The sequence below is a fragment of the Bremia lactucae genome, linkage group LG4 (assembly GCF_004359215.1).
Source record: "Bremia lactucae strain SF5 linkage group LG4, whole genome shotgun sequence".
Lineage (NCBI taxonomy): Eukaryota > Oomycota > Peronosporomycetes > Peronosporales > Peronosporaceae > Bremia > Bremia lactucae.
In genome coordinates, this window is record NC_090613.1 from 534,596 (window position 1) to 558,344 (window position 23,749).

The window sequence follows — 23,749 nt, forward strand, 5'->3', positions numbered from 1 at the left end:
AGCACTATGTGGCTGCAGATGAGGACCATCACAGCAAGCTACTTCGCGACACAAATGGTCGGAAGCTGCTAGATTTTGCCAATTATAAAGACATAACAAATGTATTTTAGTTGATTTTATGCGCGAGCCCATGAAAAGCTAGCGGTGTGGATCATATTGAGCAAACCATTCAAGCTGAACTGTCGCCAGTAGGAGTTTGAGTGGCGCTTCAGCAATTCTACTCTTCCGTAAGGTCCATATTCTATAGTTTTGCGATGCCATGAAGTAGGCAACGGCTCTGAATATGGAGCTTGCTGGATGGACGAAAGTCATTTTTAATGTCGCCAGATTTGAGCAAATCAGTGCGCAAACTTGGCGCCCCCTCTGATGACTTGTATATCTTTCTCTATACGTTGTTATCGGTTATTAGTTATTAGATTACAAGTAGCTATAAAGTTAGCGACTGTAGAAGGACCACAGAGGAGGGTTTCTTCTATAAGTTAGCAAAAGTTATCCGTTTTCGGATGATAAGTTATCAGAGGTAGAGCGTATAGGCAACTTGCGACGGTTTCAAGCTGTTTATTTTATCTAAGCGCGCCCTATTTGTTGTCCCATCGGCGCAACCGTTCACTACTTGCCCAACCAGTGCCACCTGGATTTTGCGCTTTACAAGGCAAATGTTGAAACACTTGTGAGGCTATGGTTCGTGCGTCTTTCATACAGTGTTTACTCAGAAAGAGGAAAGGCGCACGAGGCGTTTAATTGAATAAAAGCTTGTTTATGCTCGTAACGATGTCTTAACTTTAAACTTAAGTCAGACGGCCCCGATTTATAAAAATATAAAAAATTCGTTTCTTGGCACAGTGCGCAGCACGAGGAGTCAAATGGCTCCGTTTTCTTGGCCTTTCGTGAAAATTCAGAAAAGAGTGATACAATGACGTGTCTAGGGATACCCCGATGTTGGCGATGCGATTTCCCAGATGAGAAGAGGGTTCTTTAATTGGTCCACGGTCCCCATTGCTTCCATGAAAGAAAGACCTTGAGTAGAGAAATGTGTCATCATGAGTGCAAAGGAATGCCTCATTACTTTTTAGGTACTACGTAAATGATTTTACTATGGGTCCGAAGAAAAACAAAACGGCCGCGCGTTTTTTTTTTATTTTCTTCCATATTCTGGCTAAACTCCGACTGATGAACGTTCGCCATTTCATCGCCTAAGATCTTGACGTGAAGTTCCAGCGCGAGACTCTCATGGCAACCGACATGGAGCAGCAGTGCGTGCCCGAGAGTCGCCTTGGCATCAATTCCACCGCGTCTTCGTCCATCATGGCGAGCTTTGATGACTATCGACCCATTTCGCCAGCCGTTCGGCGCTGGCACGACTCGACCCTCGAACCACTTCGAATGAAACCAATAAGAGGCTCGTGTCTTCAGGTCGAGACGTCACTTTCTTCGAATCTTAACTTGATGGGAACCATGGTGGATGATTCGATTCTTTGTAATAAGCCCAGCGACGGGCTCCTTGTGCCCAGTATAATGTCGCCTTTGATCCTGAAAGACTTGCAATTATTGGACTCCCGATTTATCTCCGATAATTGGTCCTACGAGGCTCCACAAAACATGTATGCGCTTGTGACACAGTCAACGAATGCTATTGACTCGATAGCAACGCCCTACCTGCCTTTACAACCGCAACTCGAGCCTCCAGTCGAGCATTTGCTCCCGTATCTAATATCACCTCTTCACGTCCCTTCTTTCTCGTCCATGGGCATAACGGGAGGTGCCATGCCCCTTGTATCCACTTTAATGACAACACCAGACTTTACGCCCACGTCGTCTTTGAGCTTCAGTGACATGATCCCATTAGAAGACCCAAGTCTTTATTTAAGTGACAGTCCCACGAATCGACAAGACCATTTATTGGTATCCCCGATGTTACCTCATAGCAATAGCGTGAAAGATTTGACGCTCAATGAATTGCGTCCACACTTTAATAAACCCATGGCCGTCGTGGCGAAAGAATTGGGTGTCTGTATTACACTGATGAAAAAAATCTGTCGTCGTAATGGACTCGTTCGATGGCCTCATCGACGAATTCGAAGTCTTGTGAATCGAATCACGTCCTTGCAAGTCCTTTTAACCAACGCCGTATCGACAGATCAAACGCGATTGCAAATGCAAATTGCAACCTTACGAGCAGAATTGTCCGCGGTGATTCAAAACCCCAACAAAAAGAGCCCCAAGACGCTCAAGGAGACGCCCAAAGGGATTGAAAACGTCGAAATCCCCAGTGTTTTAAACAAAAGCCTTGGTCAAATTGATAACATGACTTCCGAGACAACAAACGACAAAGTTGCAACGAAGAAAGAGGGGGGTGTCACTCGAACGGGGATAGCAAGCAAGGCTCGAAACGGAGCAAGGAAGCGCCAATCCACGTTTGGCTTCCATGCGCACCAACCACCGCCAATTACAATTTCCCGAAATGACGAATTACCGTCTTGTAATCGACTTCGTAGTCACAGTGTCCCCGAGAGACGAATTGTGAAGGATCGACGGTATAAACGAGCACGAGATACAAATAGCAGCTTGATACCCGTGCGACCGTGTACGACGAGACATCGGAATGGCCGTCGTGGATCCATTTCGTCGATTTTAAACGATATTCCAGAGTGAAGCATGAATTCTTCTGCTTCTGACTGTATCAAATTCCAAAAGTCGACATGTAACATCAAGACACAATGAAGATTATACAAGGTGGCCTTGATGTTTTTTTGCCAATTGATTGAGGCATCGATTTAGTTATAAATATTCGAGTAAGTTTAGGTCGATGAGCAGACTCGTCGACTAAATCACGTGAAGCGATTATACAAGATACAAAATATCAATCAATTACTTAAGAGCTTTGTTAAGGCGGTCGATTTGAGTAAAATCACCTGGATGGGACTGATTTGTGAAAAGCCAAAGAGCTTTTCAAATCTAGGAACTTTTGGCAGTTTCGTAAACATAATAATACTCGCCTCTGGATTTTTAAAAAAAGACCTTATCCTTAGCATAATCGTCAATCGATTAAACAACCAAACTGATTGGATCTATTCATTGTACAGATCGTACGTTTCTTTCTAATTGCCATAGCTGTGACAATGTTTATGAGTGTTAACACTTCGTCAGCGTCTTCATATCCGAGGACCTTTCTGTGCTTACTGCAACCAGTGAATTCTTAACAGGCCGCTTGTGTCTCGTGCGCCATGGACCAGACTTGATTACTTCTTTAATATCGCAGCCTCGTGTGACGAGGTCATATTGTGAAGAATAACGCTACATGAATTGCTTTTCTACCGGCGTGCCTTCACCGATACAACCGATCTAATTGCATGACTCTTTTGATAATGCACTTTGCCTTGAGTAGGGCAAAAAATGACAATCTCTACTACCCCGGTTTCGTACTAGAAACTTTTCTATTATAACTGTTTTCTAGTACTCTAATTATCAGCCAGGACTTCACCCTTTGTTCAACTAGGAAAGCTTAATCTTATCGAATAATGAAAATTGAGATCATCTTGACTTCCAAGTAAGGTCTGATTCGACTAAGGCATATGGCAGCACTTAAACAATTGTTGCAGCTGTTAGCCTTCCTATGATAGGGTCTACGCAAATGCAACGGGCTATTCCGTTGCAAATTGCCATTTTGGTAACCTTCAGAATATTGAGAATAAATGTTGACATAGTTGATGAAACATCCTGAGCTTAAACGCTTAAGATTAACGCAACGGGAGCAGTGAGATCTTTAAATCTTTATATGCTTCCTATGAAAGCGTAATAGACACTTAATTTTTAGAGGAAGCATCAATTCCTTATGGCAAAATGGTAAAGTCATGATTACATTATAGATCCAGATTGACCGGACCAAAAGCGAGCAATGGTAGCAGTCATTAATCAACGCCACTGCCTTCGTCAACATAATTAAAAAAAGAAATCCTATTTTTTTTTCCATATTGCGTCAAACTGATATCGACCAATCAGTAGAGTGCATTTCCCGCGATTCCCGCAATTATGTCGTTCGGACAGCCTGCGTCGACCGGTGGCTACTTGAACCCAAACAATGACTACACGATTGGCGAAGCCATAAGCGATGGTATCCAAGATCTCACGTGGAGTCCGACAAGTAACGTCTTAGTATCTGGAAGTTGGGATAATTACGTCCGTTGCTGGGAGGTGCAGCAGCAAGGCACGCAATTTAATAGCGTTGCCAAGGCACAAATTGCCCACGAAGGCCCTGTGCTCTGCACGGCTTTTAGCGGGGTGCGTTTGTTTATAAAAAACCTTTGTTATATCATCTCTCAAATACGATAAAATAATGCTAGGATGGAAGCACGGTATTCTCGGGGTCGTGTGACAAGACAGCCAAGATGTGGGTCTTAAACGGACCGGCGCAGGGGCAGCAAATTGCAGCTGTAGGTCGAATTAATGAATGCGCTCTTATTAAATGTAATGAATACTCATTATTGGTCCTACGGGTGTAGCACGACGCGCCAATCCGGAGCATTGCTCCGATTCCCGAAGCCAATTGTGTGGCCACGGGCAGTTGGGATAAAACAATCAAGTATTGGGACACCCGATCACCGACAGCCATGGCAACAGTTCAGCTCTCGGAGCGCTGCTACGCCATGGATGCAAAACATCCATTATTGGTCGTTGCCACAGCGGATCGACAGATCCACGTGTTTGACATTCGGCAACCGTCGCAAATTTACAAATCCATTCCGTCGAATTTAAAGTTTCAAACACGAACAATTGCGTGTTTTCCTGATGCATCAGGATTTGCCATTGGCTCTGTCGAAGGACGTTGCGCGATACAGCACGTGGAGGAGAAGGACAAGAGGTGCGGTATTTAAAAGGGCATTGGTGTTTTGAAGATTTTTTTTTTATTTTTTTTATATATATTAATGGAATGGGTTGTAGAAATGATTTTGCCTTTAAATGCCATCGAGATGGAGCGGACATTTATCCCGTTAGCAGCATTGCATTTCACCCATTTGGGACATTTGCCACAACAGGAGGCGACGGCACATTTTGTTTTTGGGATAAAGATGCCCGTCAAAAGCTCAAGAGTTTTAATAAATGGTATACGACATGGCTTAATTTGATTGAATACTTGGCTACGTGTTGCTTATCATGGCTACATTTGTGGTAGCAATCAATCCATTACAACGGGGCGTTTTAATGCACGGGGCGACATTTTTGCCTACGCGTTGTCGTACGATTGGTCCATGGGCGTTGAGAAATACAATCCGAGCCAACCAAGTGTCATTCGACTCCACAGCGTCGCCGAGGCCGAAGTGAAGCAGAAGAAAAAGCCAGGTACTGGGTCGCGGAATTCGTTCTAGAAGCATACGCCACAAGCCACGGGGACCACCGTCGGGGCGTGGCTTTGTCCACGTGCGTGTGTCCTTGCGGCTCGATTTGCTGCTCTTTGTTATCAAGACAGTCGACTAAATCGATGTTGTGTATCGTTGTTGTTTTAGCCTCTCGATAAAGGATTGCTTCATGACCCATTCGTGCTCCAGCTTAATTGGCCAAGAAGATTCCTATTTCAGCATTAAGCAAACGGGAACGAACTTGGCTACACAGCCATGTCAAAGACTCGAAAATGACAAGAACCTAAATTTGCAAAGTTTGAGATAGCTACAAATCCTACCGTCATTTTATTTGCCAGTTTTCCGTTTATTATTTTTGAAGCCGATTCAAAGCCTTCTTGGCCTCTTTTAATCCACCTGTAGCTGCTAATTCGTAGTACTCCAACGCCTTCGTTCCGTCCTTTAAAACTCCCTTGCCAGTCTCAAACAACTGCGCAAGACACAATTGCGCTTGAACAACGCCTCTTTCCGCAGCTAGAAAGAAGAAATGTGCCGCTTGAGCGTAGTCCTGGGCAATACCACGCCCAAGCATGTAACAAGCTCCAAGATCGAACTGCGCGAGTGCATTGCCAGCGTTGGCCGCCCGGCGGAAGTGCACCACTGCTTGTTGGGTGCTTTGCGTCACGCCACGCCCATGCAAACAGGCCGTGCCCAGCGCATGATGCGCTTCCGGCATGTTCTGCTTGGCTGCTTGGCGATACAGCTGCACCGCCTTGGCCTCGTCCTGTGTCACAACCAGTCCCTTTGCATACATGTAGCCAAGATCGTAGCTAGCCGCCATGTGGCCATTAGCAGCTGCGATAGTCCAGTAATAGAGTGCACGCTCTAAGTCTTGAGATATTTCGTTACTCCCATGAAAAAAAAGCTTGCCAATTTCGTGGCAGCTACTGTTGTGGCCACCATCGGCTGCCGTTTGCAAAAATTGCAAAGCAACTTTTTCATTTCGAGGAATACTCGCATGACCTTGGAGGTACAAGTTTCCTAGCGCTCCCTGAGCACGTACATGTCCCTTTTCCGCGGCACTTGTCCAGTGCACAAGAGCGCCGTGTACGGACGTGCTACTTCCGATTTCACCTTGGACTTTGCCTAGTAAATACTTGACACCCAACGCAAACTCGGCGTCGCCATTAGCTTTGGACGACGAAGCGGAGAGAAAGCGGCTTGATGCAAGTGGAAAGCGCTGAAAGCGACAAAGCCGCATTTGTCGTTGCCACAGCATTTTAGCAATGGACCTATTTGATTAAAGTCTCATAATGTAGATAAAAAAATTGATGCAATAACACTACAGGCTTTAAACGTGCTAAGAAATGCCCACTGAAGGAGCACTTAATAGTGCGCGTGTTTAAACGAAGTGGTCGCTCAGATACATGGCCTTAAATTTATTAAAGATTTTTAAGCTAACAATGCGCCGATCACCTCGCACAACTTATATGGGTCCAGTCTTTGACTTCGATTTTTAAGTCAAATTAATAAGCGTTGTTATATTTAACATTGGTTGATAAAATTTCCAATTGCGTGACAATATAGCAATAACAACTTGGAAAATATTGAGAATTTATTCGTCACTATCATCACTCTCGTCATAATTCTCATCCTGTTCAACTTCCAGGAGAGCAAGGTGGTGCTTAAAAGTATCACCATCGCTGGGTTTGAAGTGGTTACTAGCTCGTGAATCAAACTCAGTATCGTACATAGTCGTCGTGGGTGTGGTTTCGATGTTTTTTTTCGCATTTGTCGGTCGGGCTTTCTTAATGGTGGGTCTGAACGAAGGATTAAGTGAGTATCGACTATAGAGGACCCATACTGAGTCACTTACTTTTTCTTAGCGGGTTTTATAGGCCGCTTCGTGCCTCGACGTCCCGGCCTGTGGTATTTTGTATCGTTTTCGTCAATGTTTGCAACCTTTTCATGCAAAAAGTCGAATTCTTCACTCGCAAGAATACTTTTTTTCCTAAATGAACAGCCAAATGATTGGCTTTAACGCAACATTGCGACCTTGCTTCACACTAAACTCACAATTCAATTGGGGTTAAACCGACTCCCGCTTTTGCTTCCATTTGCATTTTTGTAGCCATGTCTTTTACAAAAAAATGCACGAGCGAGGCTAGGAAGCACATAATTTATGATCAACATTAAATTCAAATGGCTACATCAATGACTTACAGCACGCGAGCACGGCGGCCTCACTCACTTGTCCCATGTCTTTTTGCTCCTTTAGCAGTCGCTTTACACGTCCCTGGAATCAGCACATTGTTCACGTCAGTGTCTCACTGATTTATCGCATACTCCAATCCTTCGTCACCTTGAGCAGACTGCGTTGCTTCATTTGAGAACCAACAAATAGGTACAATACTTTATCACGAAATTTGGCACTTAAATTGCCAAACGTTTTCCTACTTAAAACGAAAGGAGTGCAGAATCTTTAATAAATGAAAACGATGTGTAAAATGCAACTTACAAGCAGCAAAATTAAGTTAAAGATAGACGATACAGACAGAGCACATATTAAAGTCACTCCTAAGGCATGGAAAGCGATAGGCCTAAAATCTTTTGCTTCTACGCGTAGGGACAAAGCAGCGAGTAGGTGGCGATGGGTATTCAAAATCTGGGGCGGAGCTGCCTAATTGGAGTCAAATATCCATATAAAAATCGAGTATATTCAGTCTTTGTCACTACACAAAAGTAACGCATTTTATTCAAGCTTTTAGTTATTTGATTTCTTCTAAAATTTAATCGCGTGATCTTGATTATCGTATTCCTTCCAACGTCGTGCAAAGTACGAAAAATAACGATATGGACAGGTTTCTCGCATTCTCGCAAGATTCCGACTCGTCATTCAAACAAGAGGTAAGAAAAAAATGGCCAACCGCAACGCGCAGGAGCTGGCCGAGAACGTGTTGTCGCTTTACGACGTTAGCACGGACCGTGACGCAACGATCGCCAAGTATTACATGTCCGATGCGGTATTTACCGATCCGATCGTGGTCGTGCGCGGCATTGACAATATCCAAGCGCAATTTCGGATCCTGTCCAAGTTTATCAAGTCCAGCAAGGCAACGCTCGTTCGCGGCTCAATGGCCGGTGCCTCGGTGCTCACAATTGATAGTTCCATGGTATATCGCCTTAAACCCTTTCCAAGCGTGATGAAGATTGTTCTACGGGTTTTCTCGGTGCTAGAGCTCAAGAACGGCCGCATCGCGTCGCATACGGACCATTACGATTTCTATTCCGTACTGTCGAACATTCCTTTCGTTGCCTTCTTTTATGGGCAATTTCGTCCCATGTTTGGGGCTACCAGTTCCGCTGTGATCAAGCGCCTCGTGCCACCCCATACAAAGAAGGCCATTTCGGCCACTTCAGCCGTGGCTAGTGGAGACGGCGTTGTTACGGCCATGGCCACCTAAAGGACAAATGGATATTTCTTTTTTTCTTGAATTTTATTGGCGCGATGATAGTAGTAAAAGCCAATGGAGTCGTTTTAGTGTATTGTGTAAGGAGCTGGGGGAGCTGCGTCACGTATTTTTCTTAAGTAATTATCGTTTTCGATCGGTTTAAAAAAAAAAAACATTAGTAGTGCAGAATGTGGCAACCGTTTACGTCATCATGCATCGCGCACTTGCAGTTGCCCCAATTTAAGGCAATCCAAGGCCAGCAAATGGGTCTCTACTGCCTAAAGGAGCACCAGTTGGTACCACGTGTGGCATCGACTTCACGCTTTTGTTCTTAATCGGTTGCGGATGTTGCTGATTATTAAACCTTCCATATTGCATACCCATGGATTGGCTTCCCACGCCATCCGCACGGCCATAGCTGCTTCTAATGTTGCTATGCTGTGGCATTCCGTACGTAAGCGAAGAGTCCACCAATTGATCAAACACGCTAAAGTCTTTCTGCACCGGCGCTGCATGCAATTGATTCAGAATTGGGCTTTGATCGGTTTGTACAGGTGCAAATGGGTCAAAAGATGCTGTTGATGGCTTCAACACGTTTGCAGGTAAAGCAAATGGGTCGAACGAATTTGCCGTCAGTGCGAATGGAGCCGATGTAAACGCATTAAAATCGTCCGAATCCGCTGACAAAGCGTCACCAACGTCGTCAAGAAGCAATGTTGTCGGCGCAGGAGCAGCAACAAACGCTCCAAAGTCATCATTTGAGCTGTTTACCCCCGGTGCCGCTGCAAAATTACCCCATTCCTCATTGGCAGTAATTAAGCTTTGGGTTGGAAAAGTATGCAAGCCGAGATTACTCGAATTCTTTAAATCCGTGGCCTCCAAGTCTAGCAAGTTGCCTACTGCTCCTAGTTGATCTAATGTGCCAGAGAAACTGGTGGATTTTGACGCATTCAAGTCGTCGGCACCGATATAAAACGCTTTCTCATTGTAAACTGAGTTGATAAATTGCTTGTAATAGTCAAGCGAGTCTTCCTTCGTAGGTTTGCGCATAGAGGACTCGTCCCAACGGCCGAGCCAAATGCGTTCAGCTGCGGCATTGCCACCGCCGTTCTCGTCACGCAACTCGTTGACTTCCTCCATGCTCCAATTGCTCATGCTCACGCTTTTCACGCGCATGCTAAAGCTCTGGTGGGCACTCTTGCAATTCGAGCACACAAACGTGTGCACCTTCTCACAGATATTCTGATGACCAAAGCGGTTGTAGCTACCGCAATTAATGCACACTTTGTTCGACTCGAGCTTTCTAAGTGCATTGAGTGCTGCCTCTGCTTCCGCCGCCATTGTTGCTGTCGATTCGAGGACGTTTTCGAGAAGCCGCAGCAACTGACCGTTGTGGTATTGTAACCATATTACCTCGAAACAGTGACAAAAGTGGACGAAGAATCTAACGGTCCGATTCACATTCTGATTGGTTATTATTGAATAAAATCGTATAAGGGTGCCGTTTTAGATATGCCTCCTTTATAAAGCAAAACGGCCATGAACAAGCGCTTCGACGTGATTGTATATGGTGCCACGGGTTTTACGGGGTCACTGGTGGCCCGCTACTTGATATCAGAGCCTGAATCAGCGCCGCATAACCCGTCTGCATTGAAGTGGGCTATGGCTGCTCGTAATACAGCAAAGTTGATGCACTTGAAGGAGCAATTAAAGGAGAAGCTTCCTGAGGTCGGACCCAATGTAATTGACGCGATTCCTACGATCGTAGCTGATAGTCACGATGAAGATTCGCTGACCAAAATGGTTCAGCAAACTCAAGTAGTAGTATCCCTTGTAGGACCTTACAAGCTCTACGGCGAGCTGTTAGTCAAAGTGTGTGCTGAAAATGGTGTGCATTATTGTGATCTAACTGGTGAAATCGTCTGGATTAAAGAAATGATCACCAAGTACGCAACTGTAGCGGCTTCCAGCGGCGCCATATTAGTCAATTGTTGCGGTTTTGAAAGCATTCCCTCCGACCTTGCCACTTTTCTCGTATCCGATCAAATTCAGCAACAATACCAATCCACAACAAGTCAAATCGACTTGTACTTTACCGCGTTTCAAGGCGAGGCCAGTGGCGGTACTTTAGCGTCTATTTTTGCAATTTTTGAAACGTCGACCACCGAAGAGCTCCTTTCCATGCGTCATCCTTATTTCTTAACAGACGAGACGACGATGGCGGAAAAACAGCTGGCGAATTTAGTGACACCGAATGGTAATAAGATAACCTTGGGATACGACAAGGTTATCCATTCGTGGCATTCGCTCTTTATTGGCAGCGCAGTAAATCAAGCGATTGTCCATCGCAGTAATGCACTCTTACAGAACAAATACGGCGACAAGTTTGTGTATCATGAGCGTATGGCCATTGGGGGCTTCTTGAAGCAGTTGCTAAGTACCATTGGAATCCTTGTTTTAAGCACATTGCTGTATTTTAGCTGGAGTCGCGCATTGATTAAGCGCGTGGTGCGTGCACCTGGACAAGGGCCATCGGAAAAAGTAATGCAACACGGCTTTTTCACCGCGCAAGTCGCAGGGTACGCAGACGATGGCAAACTAGCAGTGACGGCCAAGATACTTGGCGATGGCGATCCAGGGTATCGACTCACGTCACGCTTGATTGCAGAGTGCGCTTTGAGCTTGGCGAAACATGAAATGAAGACACTTCCAGGCGGGTTTTATACACCTGCAAGTGCTTTTGGCTACAAATTAATTGACCGCCTTCAGACGAAAAAGTTGCTAACATTTGAATACACCAATACAGCGTCAAAGTGACAAGGAAGCAATTGACAAAAAAAAATGAATGGATTGCCTACTTTACACGCTTTTGTTTCTTTTTATAAAAATAAAAATGGAATTGTTTTTTTTGCGCCTTTGTAAGGAAAACGAAAGTGTTGGGACGTCTATACTTGTGTAATTATTGCCAAACCTTCTTGATCACGAAACAGCCTCTTTCTCTGGCACATCGACACTGTCCACACACACTCGTTTTCTATCAATCAATTGCTTTATAACAGTTGCCATGTACTCCCAAGCAAGTCGCATGTCTTCTTCCGTCGATTTGGCGGTAGTAAAAATATCAACCGTAGACTTGATCTCATTAGACGCTTCGTTCTCTTCTGTACAAGAACCGCTCCAAAGATTTGAAATCAAGTTGCCACTTAATGCTGCATCAGCTAATAAATTTTTCGTCTCTATTGCCGCGATACCTCGTTCTAACTCCTCCACTTGAAGCTCCTGTATCAACGCGATATCATGCTGCCAATTCAGAAATACTCGCTTCACAACGTCAGGTACGGTTTCATTAAACGAGTTACTCGCACCTACATCCTTCCCTTGTATCAATACTTCAGCATTCGTAACCGGGTTACGATCAACATAACGTCGAAAAATAGTATTGCAATACAACAATACCGCGTCACACGCAAAACGTTGTTGCGAAGCTCGCGCCCACATTGAAATCGTCGCAATTGCTGCAATCTCTTTTTGTTCCTTTTCATGACACTTTTCTCGATCTTTCCACCTCGATGGAGCATACCTTTTGGCTACAAGTGAAGCGTATTGAACACGCTTATTTTTTTCACGAAAGTCGATCGGATTTGCCTCGCAATTTCTTGGAAAAAGGACTTTAAATGCCACTTGTAAATTCAAAAGCTTGCGCACCGTCGCTGGCGGTAATATTTGCGACTTTTGCAGCTTAATTTTCATTTTTTCCAGTCTTTCGATCGATTTCACGAGAGTTTTTCGTTTTTTAGCCAGTTTGGCCACCTGCTCGTCGAGTTGCACTAATTTTTTTGTTGCCACTGCCAATTGCCTCTCCGTTTGTTGCTCTTTGGTCAACGACGGTGCAACTATCAACTCACAATGTTCATTTGTATCCATAACGCGCTTTCGTTTCCTCCCTTGCTTCACTTTACCTGCGACATCTTTTGTATTTTCTTCACTTGCCTTTGTTTTTTTAGTTTTTTTCACGCAAATTGGAACTAAAGGTTTGTTTCGTTTGAAAGTCTTGCTACCTGCATTCTTTGTACTTGCCATACGACCACCAAGACATTCGTTTAAGTGCGCTTGCTGTTTCAGTAGCTCCAAATGTCCAATCGTCGCCTGGCATCCTGCACACGTCGCAATTTCAAGAGTGGAGCCATCTAGACACTTTTCACTTTTCTTCTCGGCATCTTTTTGTGCTGAATTTATCTCATGAAATGGCTTCATCACGAGCTCGTCAGGAGCCAGTTCACGATCTGGCTCATTGGAAATGGATACAGTTCTGTTATTGATAATCGAGTCTTGTTTCAGCAGCTTTTCGGTCGATACAGACGTTGCTGGAGTCAAAAGACGGGGCTTTTGTATTGAATTAGCCTCTCGGATCTCTTTGCCACAGGAAGGTCCGTGCTCGTCGTGCACGAAGCGTAGACTGGTTTTACCCACAGCAATGATGTCTTTATTATGGAGTTGATACTCGTCATACGCATGCAAGAGTTTGCCGTTTAATGTAGTACCATTGGTGCTATGGACATCTCGTATGGAGACACTGGTACCGCTCTTCCTCACGTGAATCTCCGCGTGCACACTAGAGACTTCTAAATCCTCGGGTAGACGCAACCAACAGCACTTCTTACGACCAATGCAGAGGATTTCCGAAGGAGACGCAGCTGCGACATGGCAGTAGCAAAGAATGAAGTTACCATGAGGCCCTCGTGTCCCCTCTAACCCGAAGCAGCACGCCATTTGATATCAAAAAGAAGGAAAAGACGCCAGAAATGGGTTTAGTAGCCACTTTGTTAGGACCAAACGCACTATCTTTGTTAAAATAGGCACATCTGTACCCATCTCGATCGTAGTCACTTGAGTTGCAAATTGCCGAGGATTGGATTTCAAGTCTAAATATTGGTGTCGTCATGACTTGGCTACACTCTTTGCTCGTAATGGCTGCATGTGCAGCCTCCACCTCCGCGACAGAGATCAGCGTGTGCCGTGACGCCACGTATAACATTTCCGTGGACGCTGCGTCGCTCTGTGCGGGCACAGGCGCAGCTCCTGCGGGCTGGAGGTGCCCGAAAGCCGGCGAGGTGGCTGTGGCCGACTGCGTTTCGACTCTTGCGACTTATACGAGCGATCACTGCGTTACGTATGAAGACGCCGTGTGTCAAGTCATTCATAATAATACTTGGGGCTGTGTTTTACCGTCCGTGGGTTGCAATGTTAACGCGCCACGGGAGGTCGAGAGTGTGTGTAAGACATGGGACTATAGCGACAATGACTTAATTGACAGCTCCACTTTATTTAATACAAAAGAAAAGTACAATACGAGTTGGTTTATGCCATTAACCAAGGTGCGACCGCTCTACGAATGTGGGAGAACGCCCACACCCGCTCCCTCGACAACATTGTTTGAGGCAAGTTCGATTGTCTCTACGACTACTACGACAACCGAACAGCTAGCAACAACGTCGACATTAAATTCAACGAATACGTCGAGCAATACATTGGCAGATGTGTCTCAATCGGAGGCACTTCCGACGAAAAGCTCTTTCGAGTGTCGTGGCTTTGCTTGCAACTTTTCAGATGCAAAAGGGCCAGGAAATGGCAAGATTACAGAAAAAGAAACAAAACAAATTGTAAAATCTTTGACATCAGTGGCTTTGGCTGCAACTATTGCCGAATCGAAAGGACGGAGGAATAAAGTCATGGCATTTGTTGCCGCAGCGGTGGCATTTGTTGCCGTTGTTGTGGCAGCTGTGGCACTTGTGTACGTTAGACAGAAACTTGTGGGAGAGAAAACAAAAGTCGTGGAAGACACCATTGAAAATGCTAGTCAAGAAGAAGACGAGGGTTCGGATCAAGACGCGAAGCTTGACGGGCCTTCCATTGCTCCTCCAACGCCGACTGTTGTGGCAGGAAGAATGGCAAAGACACCAATTGCAGCAATGAAGGCAACAGTCGCTGGAACAATTATTGCCGCAGAACGCTCGTTTGAGAACAATTCCGGGATGGAGCCATTTAGTGAGGTCTGAAATGAGCACATTTCGATGTTTCGAAAAAATAGGGTTTGTTGTAATATTTTATTCAAAATATTGTGAACATGAAAAAAGACGTGTGCCTCTTTATTCCAACTCGTTCTTACAAATATAATGCTTTTGATATCGTGAAAATTATAATCATAAAATTTCGATAAACCAGATACCAGGTTCGAAATACTGTGGCATGAAGCAGTGGCCATTGCTTCGTGAACAAAAATAAGCGATCGACAAATTCTTTGCCGATCGCAAGCAGCGGCCCATGTTGGGGAATCAACCTCGAATTCGATTTGAAAATTTTAAAAAAGCTAGCCTATTATATCTTTTTTCAAAATCATCAGAAACTCGATTCTTTTTTCACTGCTCCTCAAGATACAAAGTTTACGGTATTTTTTATTTGTGCATTCATTTGCAATCGCTTGAAAATAAAAGTCGGCGGCTGTACCGGCTGAAAACCGGTAAATTTCTTACGATGACGTGGTAAAGCAAATCATTCCGTCTAAATTTGTATACTCAATGCGTGCCATCGTTTTCGTGACTGCTGCGATCGTGTTAATCTCTGCATGCGACGACGCCTGGGCTTCTGAGGCTGTTGCTCGGATGGAAGAGCGATCGGTCTACCCCCTTAGTCTGTTTGACCAATTAAAGTTCTTGCTCTGTGGTCTGCCTCCCGTAAAGATGTTTAAGGACAATGCCGCTAGTGCACTTCTACCACTCAAATCAAGTGTATTCGCCGACATACATTTGACATGGTGGGAACGGATCGAGGCTTTGTTCTTGCCTGACTATCTCAAGAGATTTTTTATGAGTTACGCGTCACTTGATTGGTATTTTGCTAGCTGGTATGATTGTTTGAGTGCTGATGAAATTACCAACCAATTGAAGGAGAAGTATCCTGGAAAGGCCAGGTTTATAGACAAGATTGTGAAGGCTTACAAAACTTACCGATTAAGAAAACACTCATAATGCAATTTGTTTCTAAGCTAATTCATGAGTGACACTAAGAAGGCTATACGTCTATTTCTTAAGGCGTAAAATAAATGAAGGGTGTGTTAGAAACCTGCGTTTCTAAAAATGTCGCATTTCTCGGTCTTGTAATTCAATAGATCATACTGGATCGTCTGTCTTTCGGTGGTTTCGCAGCGACAAATTTGTCTTCACTTAATTATGGTGGAGCCTTTTTAGGCAACAATGTCATCAATTAGTATATTGCTAAAATCAAACGTGCATAAAATCACTCTATCAAGACACCAAATGCAATTCTGTCATTCCTGCTCTGATATCGTCGATTCACCAAAATGTAGTTGCCTTTATGCAATGCAGATTAGTACATTAACACGGTGCACTTTACTTATGTTCTTCTGATATCGGGAAAGGACACATGGGATGCAGACAGTTGTATGTTATTTTAAGTGGCGAGACAAATACCTATTGAAAAAAGGAACATTTGCAAAACGATCCTTTAAGAAATTAAAATTATTGTGGCAGAACACTCAGCTGACCATAAAAAGACACCGTCGATTGAGCTATGCTGCTTTAGACAATTGCTACAAAAAATATATTAAAAATTCCTGATTGTCAAGGACGAATGGCTTGAGCTAAAATGGGCCAGCTAGTTTATTTTTATAGCAAGCTTAAATTAGCTGTGCATTTTAATGACAATCGACCTAACCTCAAATTTACTGCGCAATCGTATAGAATTACGGTATTAAGACGCCAAAGGCACTTCAGCCATTTTCTGCTTTTAATTTGTCGATTCGCAAAATAATAATTAACTTGTACAAAAACTGTGCACTTTACTTGTGATCTTCTGACATCGGGAAATGAATGATATATGGGATGCAGGCAGTTGTATTTTATTAAAAGTGGTAAGACAAGAATTCCTTTTTACACAATAGCTATTTTTTGTCAGCTTTCTTGACAAAAGTAATTTTCGCAACGCCATCTTAAAATTTTAAATAATTGGATCTTTTCAGGACTTCAAAATGTAAATTCTTATAATTGAGAATTCCTTTAGCAGACTTACTATCCTGAACATCAACAACGCATCCATGTATGTGTTATGAGAACTAGGTTTGCTCAAGTGATATTATGTAATTAGATCGTGACATAATAATACTTGCAAGAATTCTGTCACATGTGCGAAGAGCACAAATCTCTTTTATATGTCAACATGTTCCCTTTATAAAGATAATCTTTCCTGTGAAATTCCCGTTTCGTTAATTGCAAGGAATTATTCGTAAATTACAGTATCAAGAGCAAATAAAAGATAAATCGCTTAATCTAGTGTCTCGCTCCAGCCATCCGAAGACAAAAAAGTCATGGGACGAAAGCAGCAAGCAGCTCCGCCGCGCAATCGATGTGCAAAGCGCCAGAGCATCGCAGCACAGGCGCTCCGCGGTGCCAAAAGCCAAATAGGTCAGCAGAATCGAACAGTCCCGAAAAACCGAATTGGCAAGGAGCAGAACTCTCAAAAGCTACAACAACAACGTGAGCAGCTCCGTCGCCACCATATTGGACGCAATCGTGGTCTTGTCTCTACTTTAAGTCTCACAGAGCTGGCAGGACGAGCGACACAAAGTGCACAGGTCTTTAATCAGAATCAAATGCANTCACTTGATTGGTATTTTGCTAGCTGGTATGATTGTTTGAGTGCTGATGAAATTACCAACCAATTGAAGGAGAAGTATCCTGGAAAGGCCAGGTTTATAGACAAGATTGTGAAGGCTTACAAAACTTACCGATTAAGAAAACACTCATAATGCAATTTGTTTCTAAGCTAATTTATGAGTGACACTAAGAAGGCTATACGTCTATTTCTTAAGGCGTAAAATAAATGAAGGGTGTGTTAGAAACCTGCGTTTCTAAAAATGTCGCATTTCTCGGTCTTGTAATTCAATAGATCATACTGGATCGTCTGTCTTTCGGTGGTTTCGCAGCGACAAATTTGTCTTCACTTAATTATGGTGGAGCCTTTTTAGGCAACAATGTCATCAATTAGTATATTGCTAAAATCAAACGTGCATAAAATCACTCTATCAAGACACCAAATGCAATTCTGTCATTCCTGCTCTGATATCGTCGATTCACCAAAATATAGTTGCCTATCATGGTAGCAAGTCACGTCCAATAGACATATGTGCCGGAAACCCGGAAAAAACACTGCGAAACAAACAGAGGAGACAGTCCAACTCCGGACAAATACCTTTGAAAAAAGGAACACTTGCAAAACGATCCGCTAAGAAACGAAAAATAGTGTGCAAACACTCAGCTGACCATAAAAAGACACCCCCGACCGAACGATGCCTTCAACTCGTCAAAAAAGACATCAAAAATTCACGAGGCAACGACGAAAGGCGAGCTAATGGGCCAGCTAGATTAAGTCGATAGCAAGCTTAAATTAGTGCGCATCCAACGACAATCCTAACCTCAATCGACTGCGAAATCGGAAGAAACAATAGAAGACGCCAAAGGCACGACAGACATTTTCTGCGGGGAACTGGTCGACACGCAAAATTAAGGAAAGAGTCAAAAACGGTGCACTTTACCTCCGAGCAACGGACAGCGCGAAATGAACGATAAATGGGATGCAGGCATACATTCCACCAAAACTGGTAAGAAAGAAGTCCTATACACAATCACTTTCCAGCGGTACGGACAAAAGAAGTTGCCAACCCCATCCAAAATAAAGAAGGGGATTGGTCACGACTTAATGTAAATCCTTAGAAAGAGAATGCCTGAAGCAGACTGACTATCCTAAACTCAACAACCCATCCATGCAGAGTGAAGAGAACTAGGTTTGCTCAAGTGATAGTATGTAATGAGATCGTGACATAATAATAATTGCAAGAATTCTGTCACATGTGCGAAGAGCACAAATCTCTTTTATATGTCAACATGTTCCCTTTATAAAGATAATCTTTCCTGTGAAATTCCCGTTTCGTTAATTGCAAGGAATTATTCGTAAATTACAGTATCAAAAGCAAATAAAAGATAAATCGCTTAATCTAGTGTCTCGCTCCAGCCATCCAAAGACAAAAAAGGAATGGGACGAAAGCAAGCAGCTCCGCCGCGCAATCGATGTGCAAAGCGCCAGAGCATCGCGGCACAGGCGCTCCGCGGTGCCAAAAGCCAAATAGGTCAGCAGAATCGAACGGTCCCGAAAAACCGAATTGGCAAGGAGCAGAACTCTCAAAAGCTACAACAACAACGTGAGCAGCTCCGTCGCCACCATATTGGACGCAATCGTGGTCTTGTCTCTACTTTAAGTCTCACAGAGCTGGCAGGACGAGCGACACAAAGTGCACAGGTCTTTAATCAGAATCAAATGCAACCGACGCCGCATCAGACGCAAGACGAGCTAGTTATTAATGACGCTAGTCGACGCGCCTATATGAAGGAGCTTCGGAAAGTGATTGACAAGGCTGACGTGATTCTAGAAGTTTTAGATGCACGGGATCCGATGGGTTGCCGTACGCTTGAGATGGAAGACGCAATTGGCAACCGACATGGCAAGAAATTGGTGCTCGTGCTTAATAAAGTGGACCTCGTGCCTTCCCACGTGTTGCAGCCGTGGCTCCAGTACTTGCGAGGCTATTACCCCACGGTCGCGTTTAAAGCATCCACTCAAAATCAATCCAAACACCTTAGTGCGAACTATGGTCGAGCTGATAAAGCAGTTGGTAATGCGGTGAGTAGTAGTAAAGCAGTGGGAACCGATGCGTTGATGCAATTATTAAAGAACTATTGCCGTCATTCCGGTGTCAAGACGGCAATTACGGTTGGTGTCATTGGGTATCCAAATGTTGGCAAGAGCTCTGTAATCAATTCGCTCAAGCGAAGCAAAGCAGCGAGTGTCTCCAGTCTCGCAGGTCACACCAAAGTGATGCAAGAAGTCCATATTGATAGCAAGATTAAATTACTCGACTGTCCTGGGATTGTATTTGATCACTCTAACGCAAGTGCTTTACTACTACGGAACTGCATCAACACGGAATCCATGGCCGATCCAGTTGGAGCGGTACAAGTTCTCCTCACGCGATGCCAACCGACGCAACTCGCTGAACTCTACCATCTTCCTATCGATACAGTGTCTACGTGTTTTCAAGACGCCGTCCAGTTTCTAGTCCTCGTGGCACAAGCAACAGGAAAATTAGGCAAACGCGGGATTCCAGACCGCCAAGCAGCTGCTCGCATTGTATTACAAGACTGGAATCGTGGAAAACTTCCGTACTTTACCGCGCCACCGGATCAAAGTGTCCAAGTCCTCGACACGCAGCTCGTATCGGCATTTGGACACCCATTAAACGTCGATGACGAGTTGTTAAATCCAACGAGTATTTTCGTACCCGACACTGACGTCGAGCATGAGAGAAAGAGGGGGCCACAGTGCTCCCTTCCGATTCAATTGAGCGAGGAACTTGACGGCAGGAAGGCCACAAAGACTGCGAAGACGCCTGTATCGGCTCGTAGTATGGAAATGCAAGACGAAAGCGACTCGGAAATGGATTCCGAGCCAGAAAACGACAGTGCTGCGATCGATGATGTGGTGGTTTCGACGCTTACAACACACGAACTTGGGATGAAACTTGCGCAAGACGCTTTGAATCCGTTCACCGCAATGGCAGCTCGTCGAAAAGCGAAACAATGGCGGAAATTAAAGCGTCGAGCAGCATGTCAAGAGCTTAGCAAGGATGCTGAAAAAGCCATTAGTGAAGACTTTAGTCGACTCGAGACCACGGTGTCGAACGTTTTCTAATTTCGAAATGGATGTGTGTTTTTTTTTGCCATATATTGGTTTTAAATTTCTGACTTCCTAAGTACGCAGCCTCGATAATAAGTTCGTGTCATTATTACGAACGGGGAGACGTCACTGTAAGGGGGGACATCGTAGCATGCGGCGGTGTAAATGCCATTTCGTACTCGGAGCTAAAGCGCATGTGCGCAGTAGTGCCACGTTGTTTCTTGACGTACACGACCGCAGCCGCACCAATCGCAGCGACGGCAAATGCAGCAATGACGCTAATAATGACTGTAGCGCTCATTCCGTCATTGGATTCATCGAATTCGGACGAGAGTTGAACCAATGCGGGACTTGGAAGGGTCGTCGCCTCGCTCATCGTGTTGACAGCAGTATCTTTCGTGCTCTCCGTATCTGCATTCGACACGTCATCATTAGAAGAACTTTTAGAAGATAGCGGCGCCGTCGACTTGGACAAGAGTGAGGCTGTTGATTTCACGAAAGGAGTCGGTTGTGGGCCCATCGATGCCAGTGGGGACGGTGCCGTCGTTATAGAAACAGGCAGTGGTTTTGTATTCAATGCCGTTGGAGCAGGCGTGACTTCCGTTATTGTCGTTGTCGGGGCAGGCGTGGTCTCTGGCGCTGGTTTGGGCTTTCGTGTTGTCGGAGCCGGCGTTGGCGTTAAGGGGCTTGTTGTAGGCTCTAAAGTTATAGTTGTAGGTGCAGGCGTCGGCGTCTTGGTTGTAGGCGCCGGCGTCGGCTCTGGAGTTATTGTAGTAGGCAAAGGTGTAGGATCTGGGGCAGGTGTGGCTACTGTCACTTGAGGCACTGTGGGTGCTGGCGTCGGGACGTCGCCACACTTTGTTAAGTCGCGCAGTGGCGTCGTTTGGACAAACCAGCTTTGATTATAGACTTGATTTCCATCAAAAGACCCCGAAGTATCGAGGGCTATTGTAGTATTCATGTCGTAATCCCACGTAGGGCACTTGAACGTCTTTATGCCACGGCATCCTACAGAAGGAAGGACACAGCCCCATGTATTTTCATGTACGAGTTGACACACGGCGTCCTCAGGGGCGACGCAATGACCGTCTCGATACGAAGGAAGGTACGGAAAGCAGTCACTTGTAGCAATGGCACCCGCACGGGGGCATTGAATGCCTGTAGGAGTGCCGGAACCGGCACAAAGGGTCGAGGCGTCCACGGAAAGGCTGTAGGTGGCGTCGTGACAGATGCTCACGTCGACAGAGGCGCTTATTGAAGCGCTATGCACCGCGGACAATACAAGAAGCAACCAAAGCATCACTATACGTCTGTGTTCGTACCCCGCGGAGCCAGAGAGCGTCAGGGCACAGCGGTAAAGATGTTAACCGGGTCGAGTATGTGCGGGAATGAAGCGCCAGCAAGGCCATTTTTCCCCAAAACAACAGTCCTGACGTATTGGGATAGACGGACCAATCGTAACGAGTCCGAATGGTCACGACCAGGATATCCAGGAGGGCGAATATTTGAAAAACCACGTGATAATCGCGAAGCATTTCAAGGCGCCACTTTACACAGAAGTTCAGTGTCACGCCATGTACCTAGCGGTTAGGGTGGGAGATAGAATCGAAGGTTTGACCATGTACTATCAATAGTCGCGTTGTGAGCGCCACTATCGGTGCTCGCGGGACTGGAAATATAGGCCATCTTGATTGATTGCGAGGTTCATAACCAAAGAGTAAGCGCGACGGAGCGTATGCAGCTACATTTTACGGTATGATGACCTATTCGGGCTGTCGAGAAGTGTTTTGGCCATATCATTCCTTCAAGAAAAGTGTTTCTAAGGGTTTGCTGTCAGTAGCTTTTCATTAAGTTTTTTTCTTATGTATTCCACGCCATAATGATTTGAATCAAATTACATCCAAAACAAACGTTTTTTCCTTGGTTCAAGCATACGATTAGTGCTAATCTAACTTCAAGTTTTGGCCAGCTGACTTTAATTATCGTTGAAGTTAACTCGAATAGACAAAATTTTTATTTTAGCTCTATTCTTCAAAGTAAGTTGTACATTATACTTATGCAATTACTAGAAAGGAAAGCGAAAATACCACATGATTCCATTTCCGTTATTCATCTCACTATTTGAATGAAAAGATCAAGTAATCAAGCAGCCAGTTACATAATTTTCATTACATTTTTTTCTGTTATAACTTATTTCCCAAGAAACGTCTAACTCTTGCTAACTTTTACAATTTATTGTCCACCTACAGTTTTTAACTTTAAACTTTCTAAATTCGATTACTAATACCCTTTGATACGGTTGGAAAGAAAGCTACATGTTATCAGAGGGAGACTGTACATGTAAGAGTGATAATAAAGAATTATAAGATACTATTATCTAAAATAATGCCGTTAACATTTTCTCACACTAGCTGGAATGTGACAGTCCTGCTATTTTTTGATACAAACCATTATATCCCCACCACCATCGCTGCTAGACGAGCATATGGACGGTGAGCAATGAGTCACTATACATATTTGGATATAATTTAATAAAGTCAGAACTGTTCATGTCGAACGCGCGACTTGCAGCTTTGTAACAGAGGTGCCGTTACGTAAATATCATTTCCTATAAGAGTAATCAATATTATTTCCTATGAGAGGAAATAGATAACGAAGTACAAAATTAATAACTTTTATTAATTTTGACTTAATACTTCCAATATTACTAAATTTGATGTAATAAACCATTAGCTCTATTGATTGGTTGGTTTAAGTTTAAATCGACCCCGCCAAACACGATTAGGCGTCGCGCAAAAAAGGCGCATTAATATTAATTTATTAATATATGAAAGCCAGTATATAGAAGATCGTTATAATAATCTTAATATTTTAATGCATTCTTTGTAACGGTGTATCGTTGCATGAAATTAACACTTAAAAGCTGTTAATTAATATATTATCTAAAAGGTAGATAATATTTGAAGAATATTACTTTACGTGGTAATATTCTAAAGGCTTATCCGTTGGTAGATATAGACCATTATATCTTCTTTCTCCGCGGTCCAGTCAACGCTGGACGCGCGCAAAGAGAAAGACAGATAAGACTTTAAGTACATGTTTTGTATTAGTTTATAATTAAGTTAGTATAAGTAGATAGGCAAGAAGATTTTATTTATTGTA

General features: G+C 44.1%; 13 protein-coding genes across 13 annotated transcripts; 8 read left to right on the top strand and 5 right to left on the bottom strand.

Annotated features, from left to right (window-relative positions):
• Window positions 1–1,242: 1,242 nt before the first annotated feature.
• CCR75_006298 (uncharacterized protein) lies at window positions 1,243–2,652 on the top strand (the record flags this gene model as incomplete). The annotated part of the gene is made up of 1 exon (XM_067964368.1): window positions 1,243–2,652. One exon carries the CDS (start codon window positions 1,243–1,245, stop codon window positions 2,650–2,652), a length of 1,410 nt encoding a protein of 469 aa, XP_067819986.1.
• A 1,368-nt stretch (window positions 2,653–4,020) lies between these two features.
• Window positions 4,021–6,652, top strand: CCR75_006296 (uncharacterized protein). Its single transcript, XM_067964366.1, has 6 exons — window positions 4,021–4,278; window positions 4,341–4,430; window positions 4,500–4,858; window positions 4,939–5,100; window positions 5,171–5,415; window positions 5,502–6,652. The coding sequence occupies exons 1-5, from the start codon at window positions 4,030–4,032 to the stop codon at window positions 5,361–5,363; spliced, it is 1,053 nt and encodes a 350-aa protein (XP_067819984.1). The 5' UTR covers window positions 4,021–4,029; the 3' UTR covers window positions 5,364–5,415; window positions 5,502–6,652.
• CCR75_006297 (uncharacterized protein) lies at window positions 5,704–6,612 on the bottom strand (the record flags this gene model as incomplete). Its single annotated transcript, XM_067964367.1, has 1 exon — window positions 5,704–6,612. One exon carries the CDS (start codon window positions 6,610–6,612, stop codon window positions 5,704–5,706), a length of 909 nt encoding a protein of 302 aa, XP_067819985.1.
• A 184-nt stretch (window positions 6,653–6,836) lies between the features above and the next one.
• Window positions 6,837–7,634, bottom strand: CCR75_006295 (uncharacterized protein). Its single transcript, XM_067964365.1, has 4 exons — window positions 7,557–7,634; window positions 7,410–7,497; window positions 7,210–7,344; window positions 6,837–7,153 (listed from the first exon to the last, which is right to left on the bottom strand). Exons 1-4 carry the CDS (start codon window positions 7,591–7,593, stop codon window positions 6,949–6,951), a joined length of 465 nt encoding a protein of 154 aa, XP_067819983.1. The 5' UTR covers window positions 7,594–7,634; the 3' UTR covers window positions 6,837–6,948.
• A 616-nt stretch (window positions 7,635–8,250) lies between these two features.
• Window positions 8,251–10,126, bottom strand: CCR75_006293 (uncharacterized protein; the record flags this gene model as incomplete). Its single annotated transcript, XM_067964363.1, has 1 exon — window positions 8,251–10,126. The coding sequence occupies one exon, from the start codon at window positions 10,124–10,126 to the stop codon at window positions 9,026–9,028; it is 1,101 nt and encodes a 366-aa protein (XP_067819981.1). The 3' UTR covers window positions 8,251–9,025.
• Window positions 8,252–8,797, top strand: CCR75_006294 (uncharacterized protein; the record flags this gene model as incomplete). The annotated part of the gene is made up of 1 exon (XM_067964364.1): window positions 8,252–8,797. The coding sequence occupies one exon, from the start codon at window positions 8,252–8,254 to the stop codon at window positions 8,795–8,797; it is 546 nt and encodes a 181-aa protein (XP_067819982.1).
• Window positions 10,127–10,324: 198 nt separating the features above from the next.
• CCR75_006292 (uncharacterized protein) lies at window positions 10,325–11,602 on the top strand (the record flags this gene model as incomplete). The annotated part of the gene is made up of 1 exon (XM_067964362.1): window positions 10,325–11,602. The coding sequence occupies one exon, from the start codon at window positions 10,325–10,327 to the stop codon at window positions 11,600–11,602; it is 1,278 nt and encodes a 425-aa protein (XP_067819980.1).
• A 162-nt stretch (window positions 11,603–11,764) lies between these two features.
• CCR75_006291 (uncharacterized protein) lies at window positions 11,765–13,555 on the bottom strand (the record flags this gene model as incomplete). Its single annotated transcript, XM_067964361.1, has 1 exon — window positions 11,765–13,555. One exon carries the CDS (start codon window positions 13,553–13,555, stop codon window positions 11,765–11,767), a length of 1,791 nt encoding a protein of 596 aa, XP_067819979.1.
• Window positions 13,556–13,752: 197 nt separating this feature from the next.
• CCR75_006290 (uncharacterized protein) lies at window positions 13,753–14,841 on the top strand (the record flags this gene model as incomplete). Its single annotated transcript, XM_067964360.1, has 1 exon — window positions 13,753–14,841. The coding sequence occupies one exon, from the start codon at window positions 13,753–13,755 to the stop codon at window positions 14,839–14,841; it is 1,089 nt and encodes a 362-aa protein (XP_067819978.1).
• Window positions 14,842–15,360: 519 nt separating this feature from the next.
• On the top strand, window positions 15,361–15,810 carry CCR75_006289 (uncharacterized protein; the record flags this gene model as incomplete). The annotated part of the gene is made up of 1 exon (XM_067964359.1): window positions 15,361–15,810. One exon carries the CDS (start codon window positions 15,361–15,363, stop codon window positions 15,808–15,810), a length of 450 nt encoding a protein of 149 aa, XP_067819910.1.
• A 1,355-nt stretch (window positions 15,811–17,165) lies between these two features.
• On the top strand, window positions 17,166–17,845 carry CCR75_006288 (uncharacterized protein; the record flags this gene model as incomplete). The annotated part of the gene is made up of 2 exons (XM_067964358.1): window positions 17,166–17,432; window positions 17,747–17,845. 2 exons carry the CDS (start codon window positions 17,166–17,168, stop codon window positions 17,843–17,845), a joined length of 366 nt encoding a protein of 121 aa, XP_067819911.1.
• A 1,044-nt stretch (window positions 17,846–18,889) lies between these two features.
• Window positions 18,890–20,602, top strand: CCR75_006287 (uncharacterized protein; the record flags this gene model as incomplete). The annotated part of the gene is made up of 1 exon (XM_067964357.1): window positions 18,890–20,602. The coding sequence occupies one exon, from the start codon at window positions 18,890–18,892 to the stop codon at window positions 20,600–20,602; it is 1,713 nt and encodes a 570-aa protein (XP_067819908.1).
• A 94-nt stretch (window positions 20,603–20,696) lies between these two features.
• On the bottom strand, window positions 20,697–21,887 carry CCR75_006286 (uncharacterized protein; the record flags this gene model as incomplete). Its single annotated transcript, XM_067964356.1, has 1 exon — window positions 20,697–21,887. The coding sequence occupies one exon, from the start codon at window positions 21,885–21,887 to the stop codon at window positions 20,697–20,699; it is 1,191 nt and encodes a 396-aa protein (XP_067819909.1).
• Between the last annotated feature and the right edge of the window lie 1,862 nt (window positions 21,888–23,749).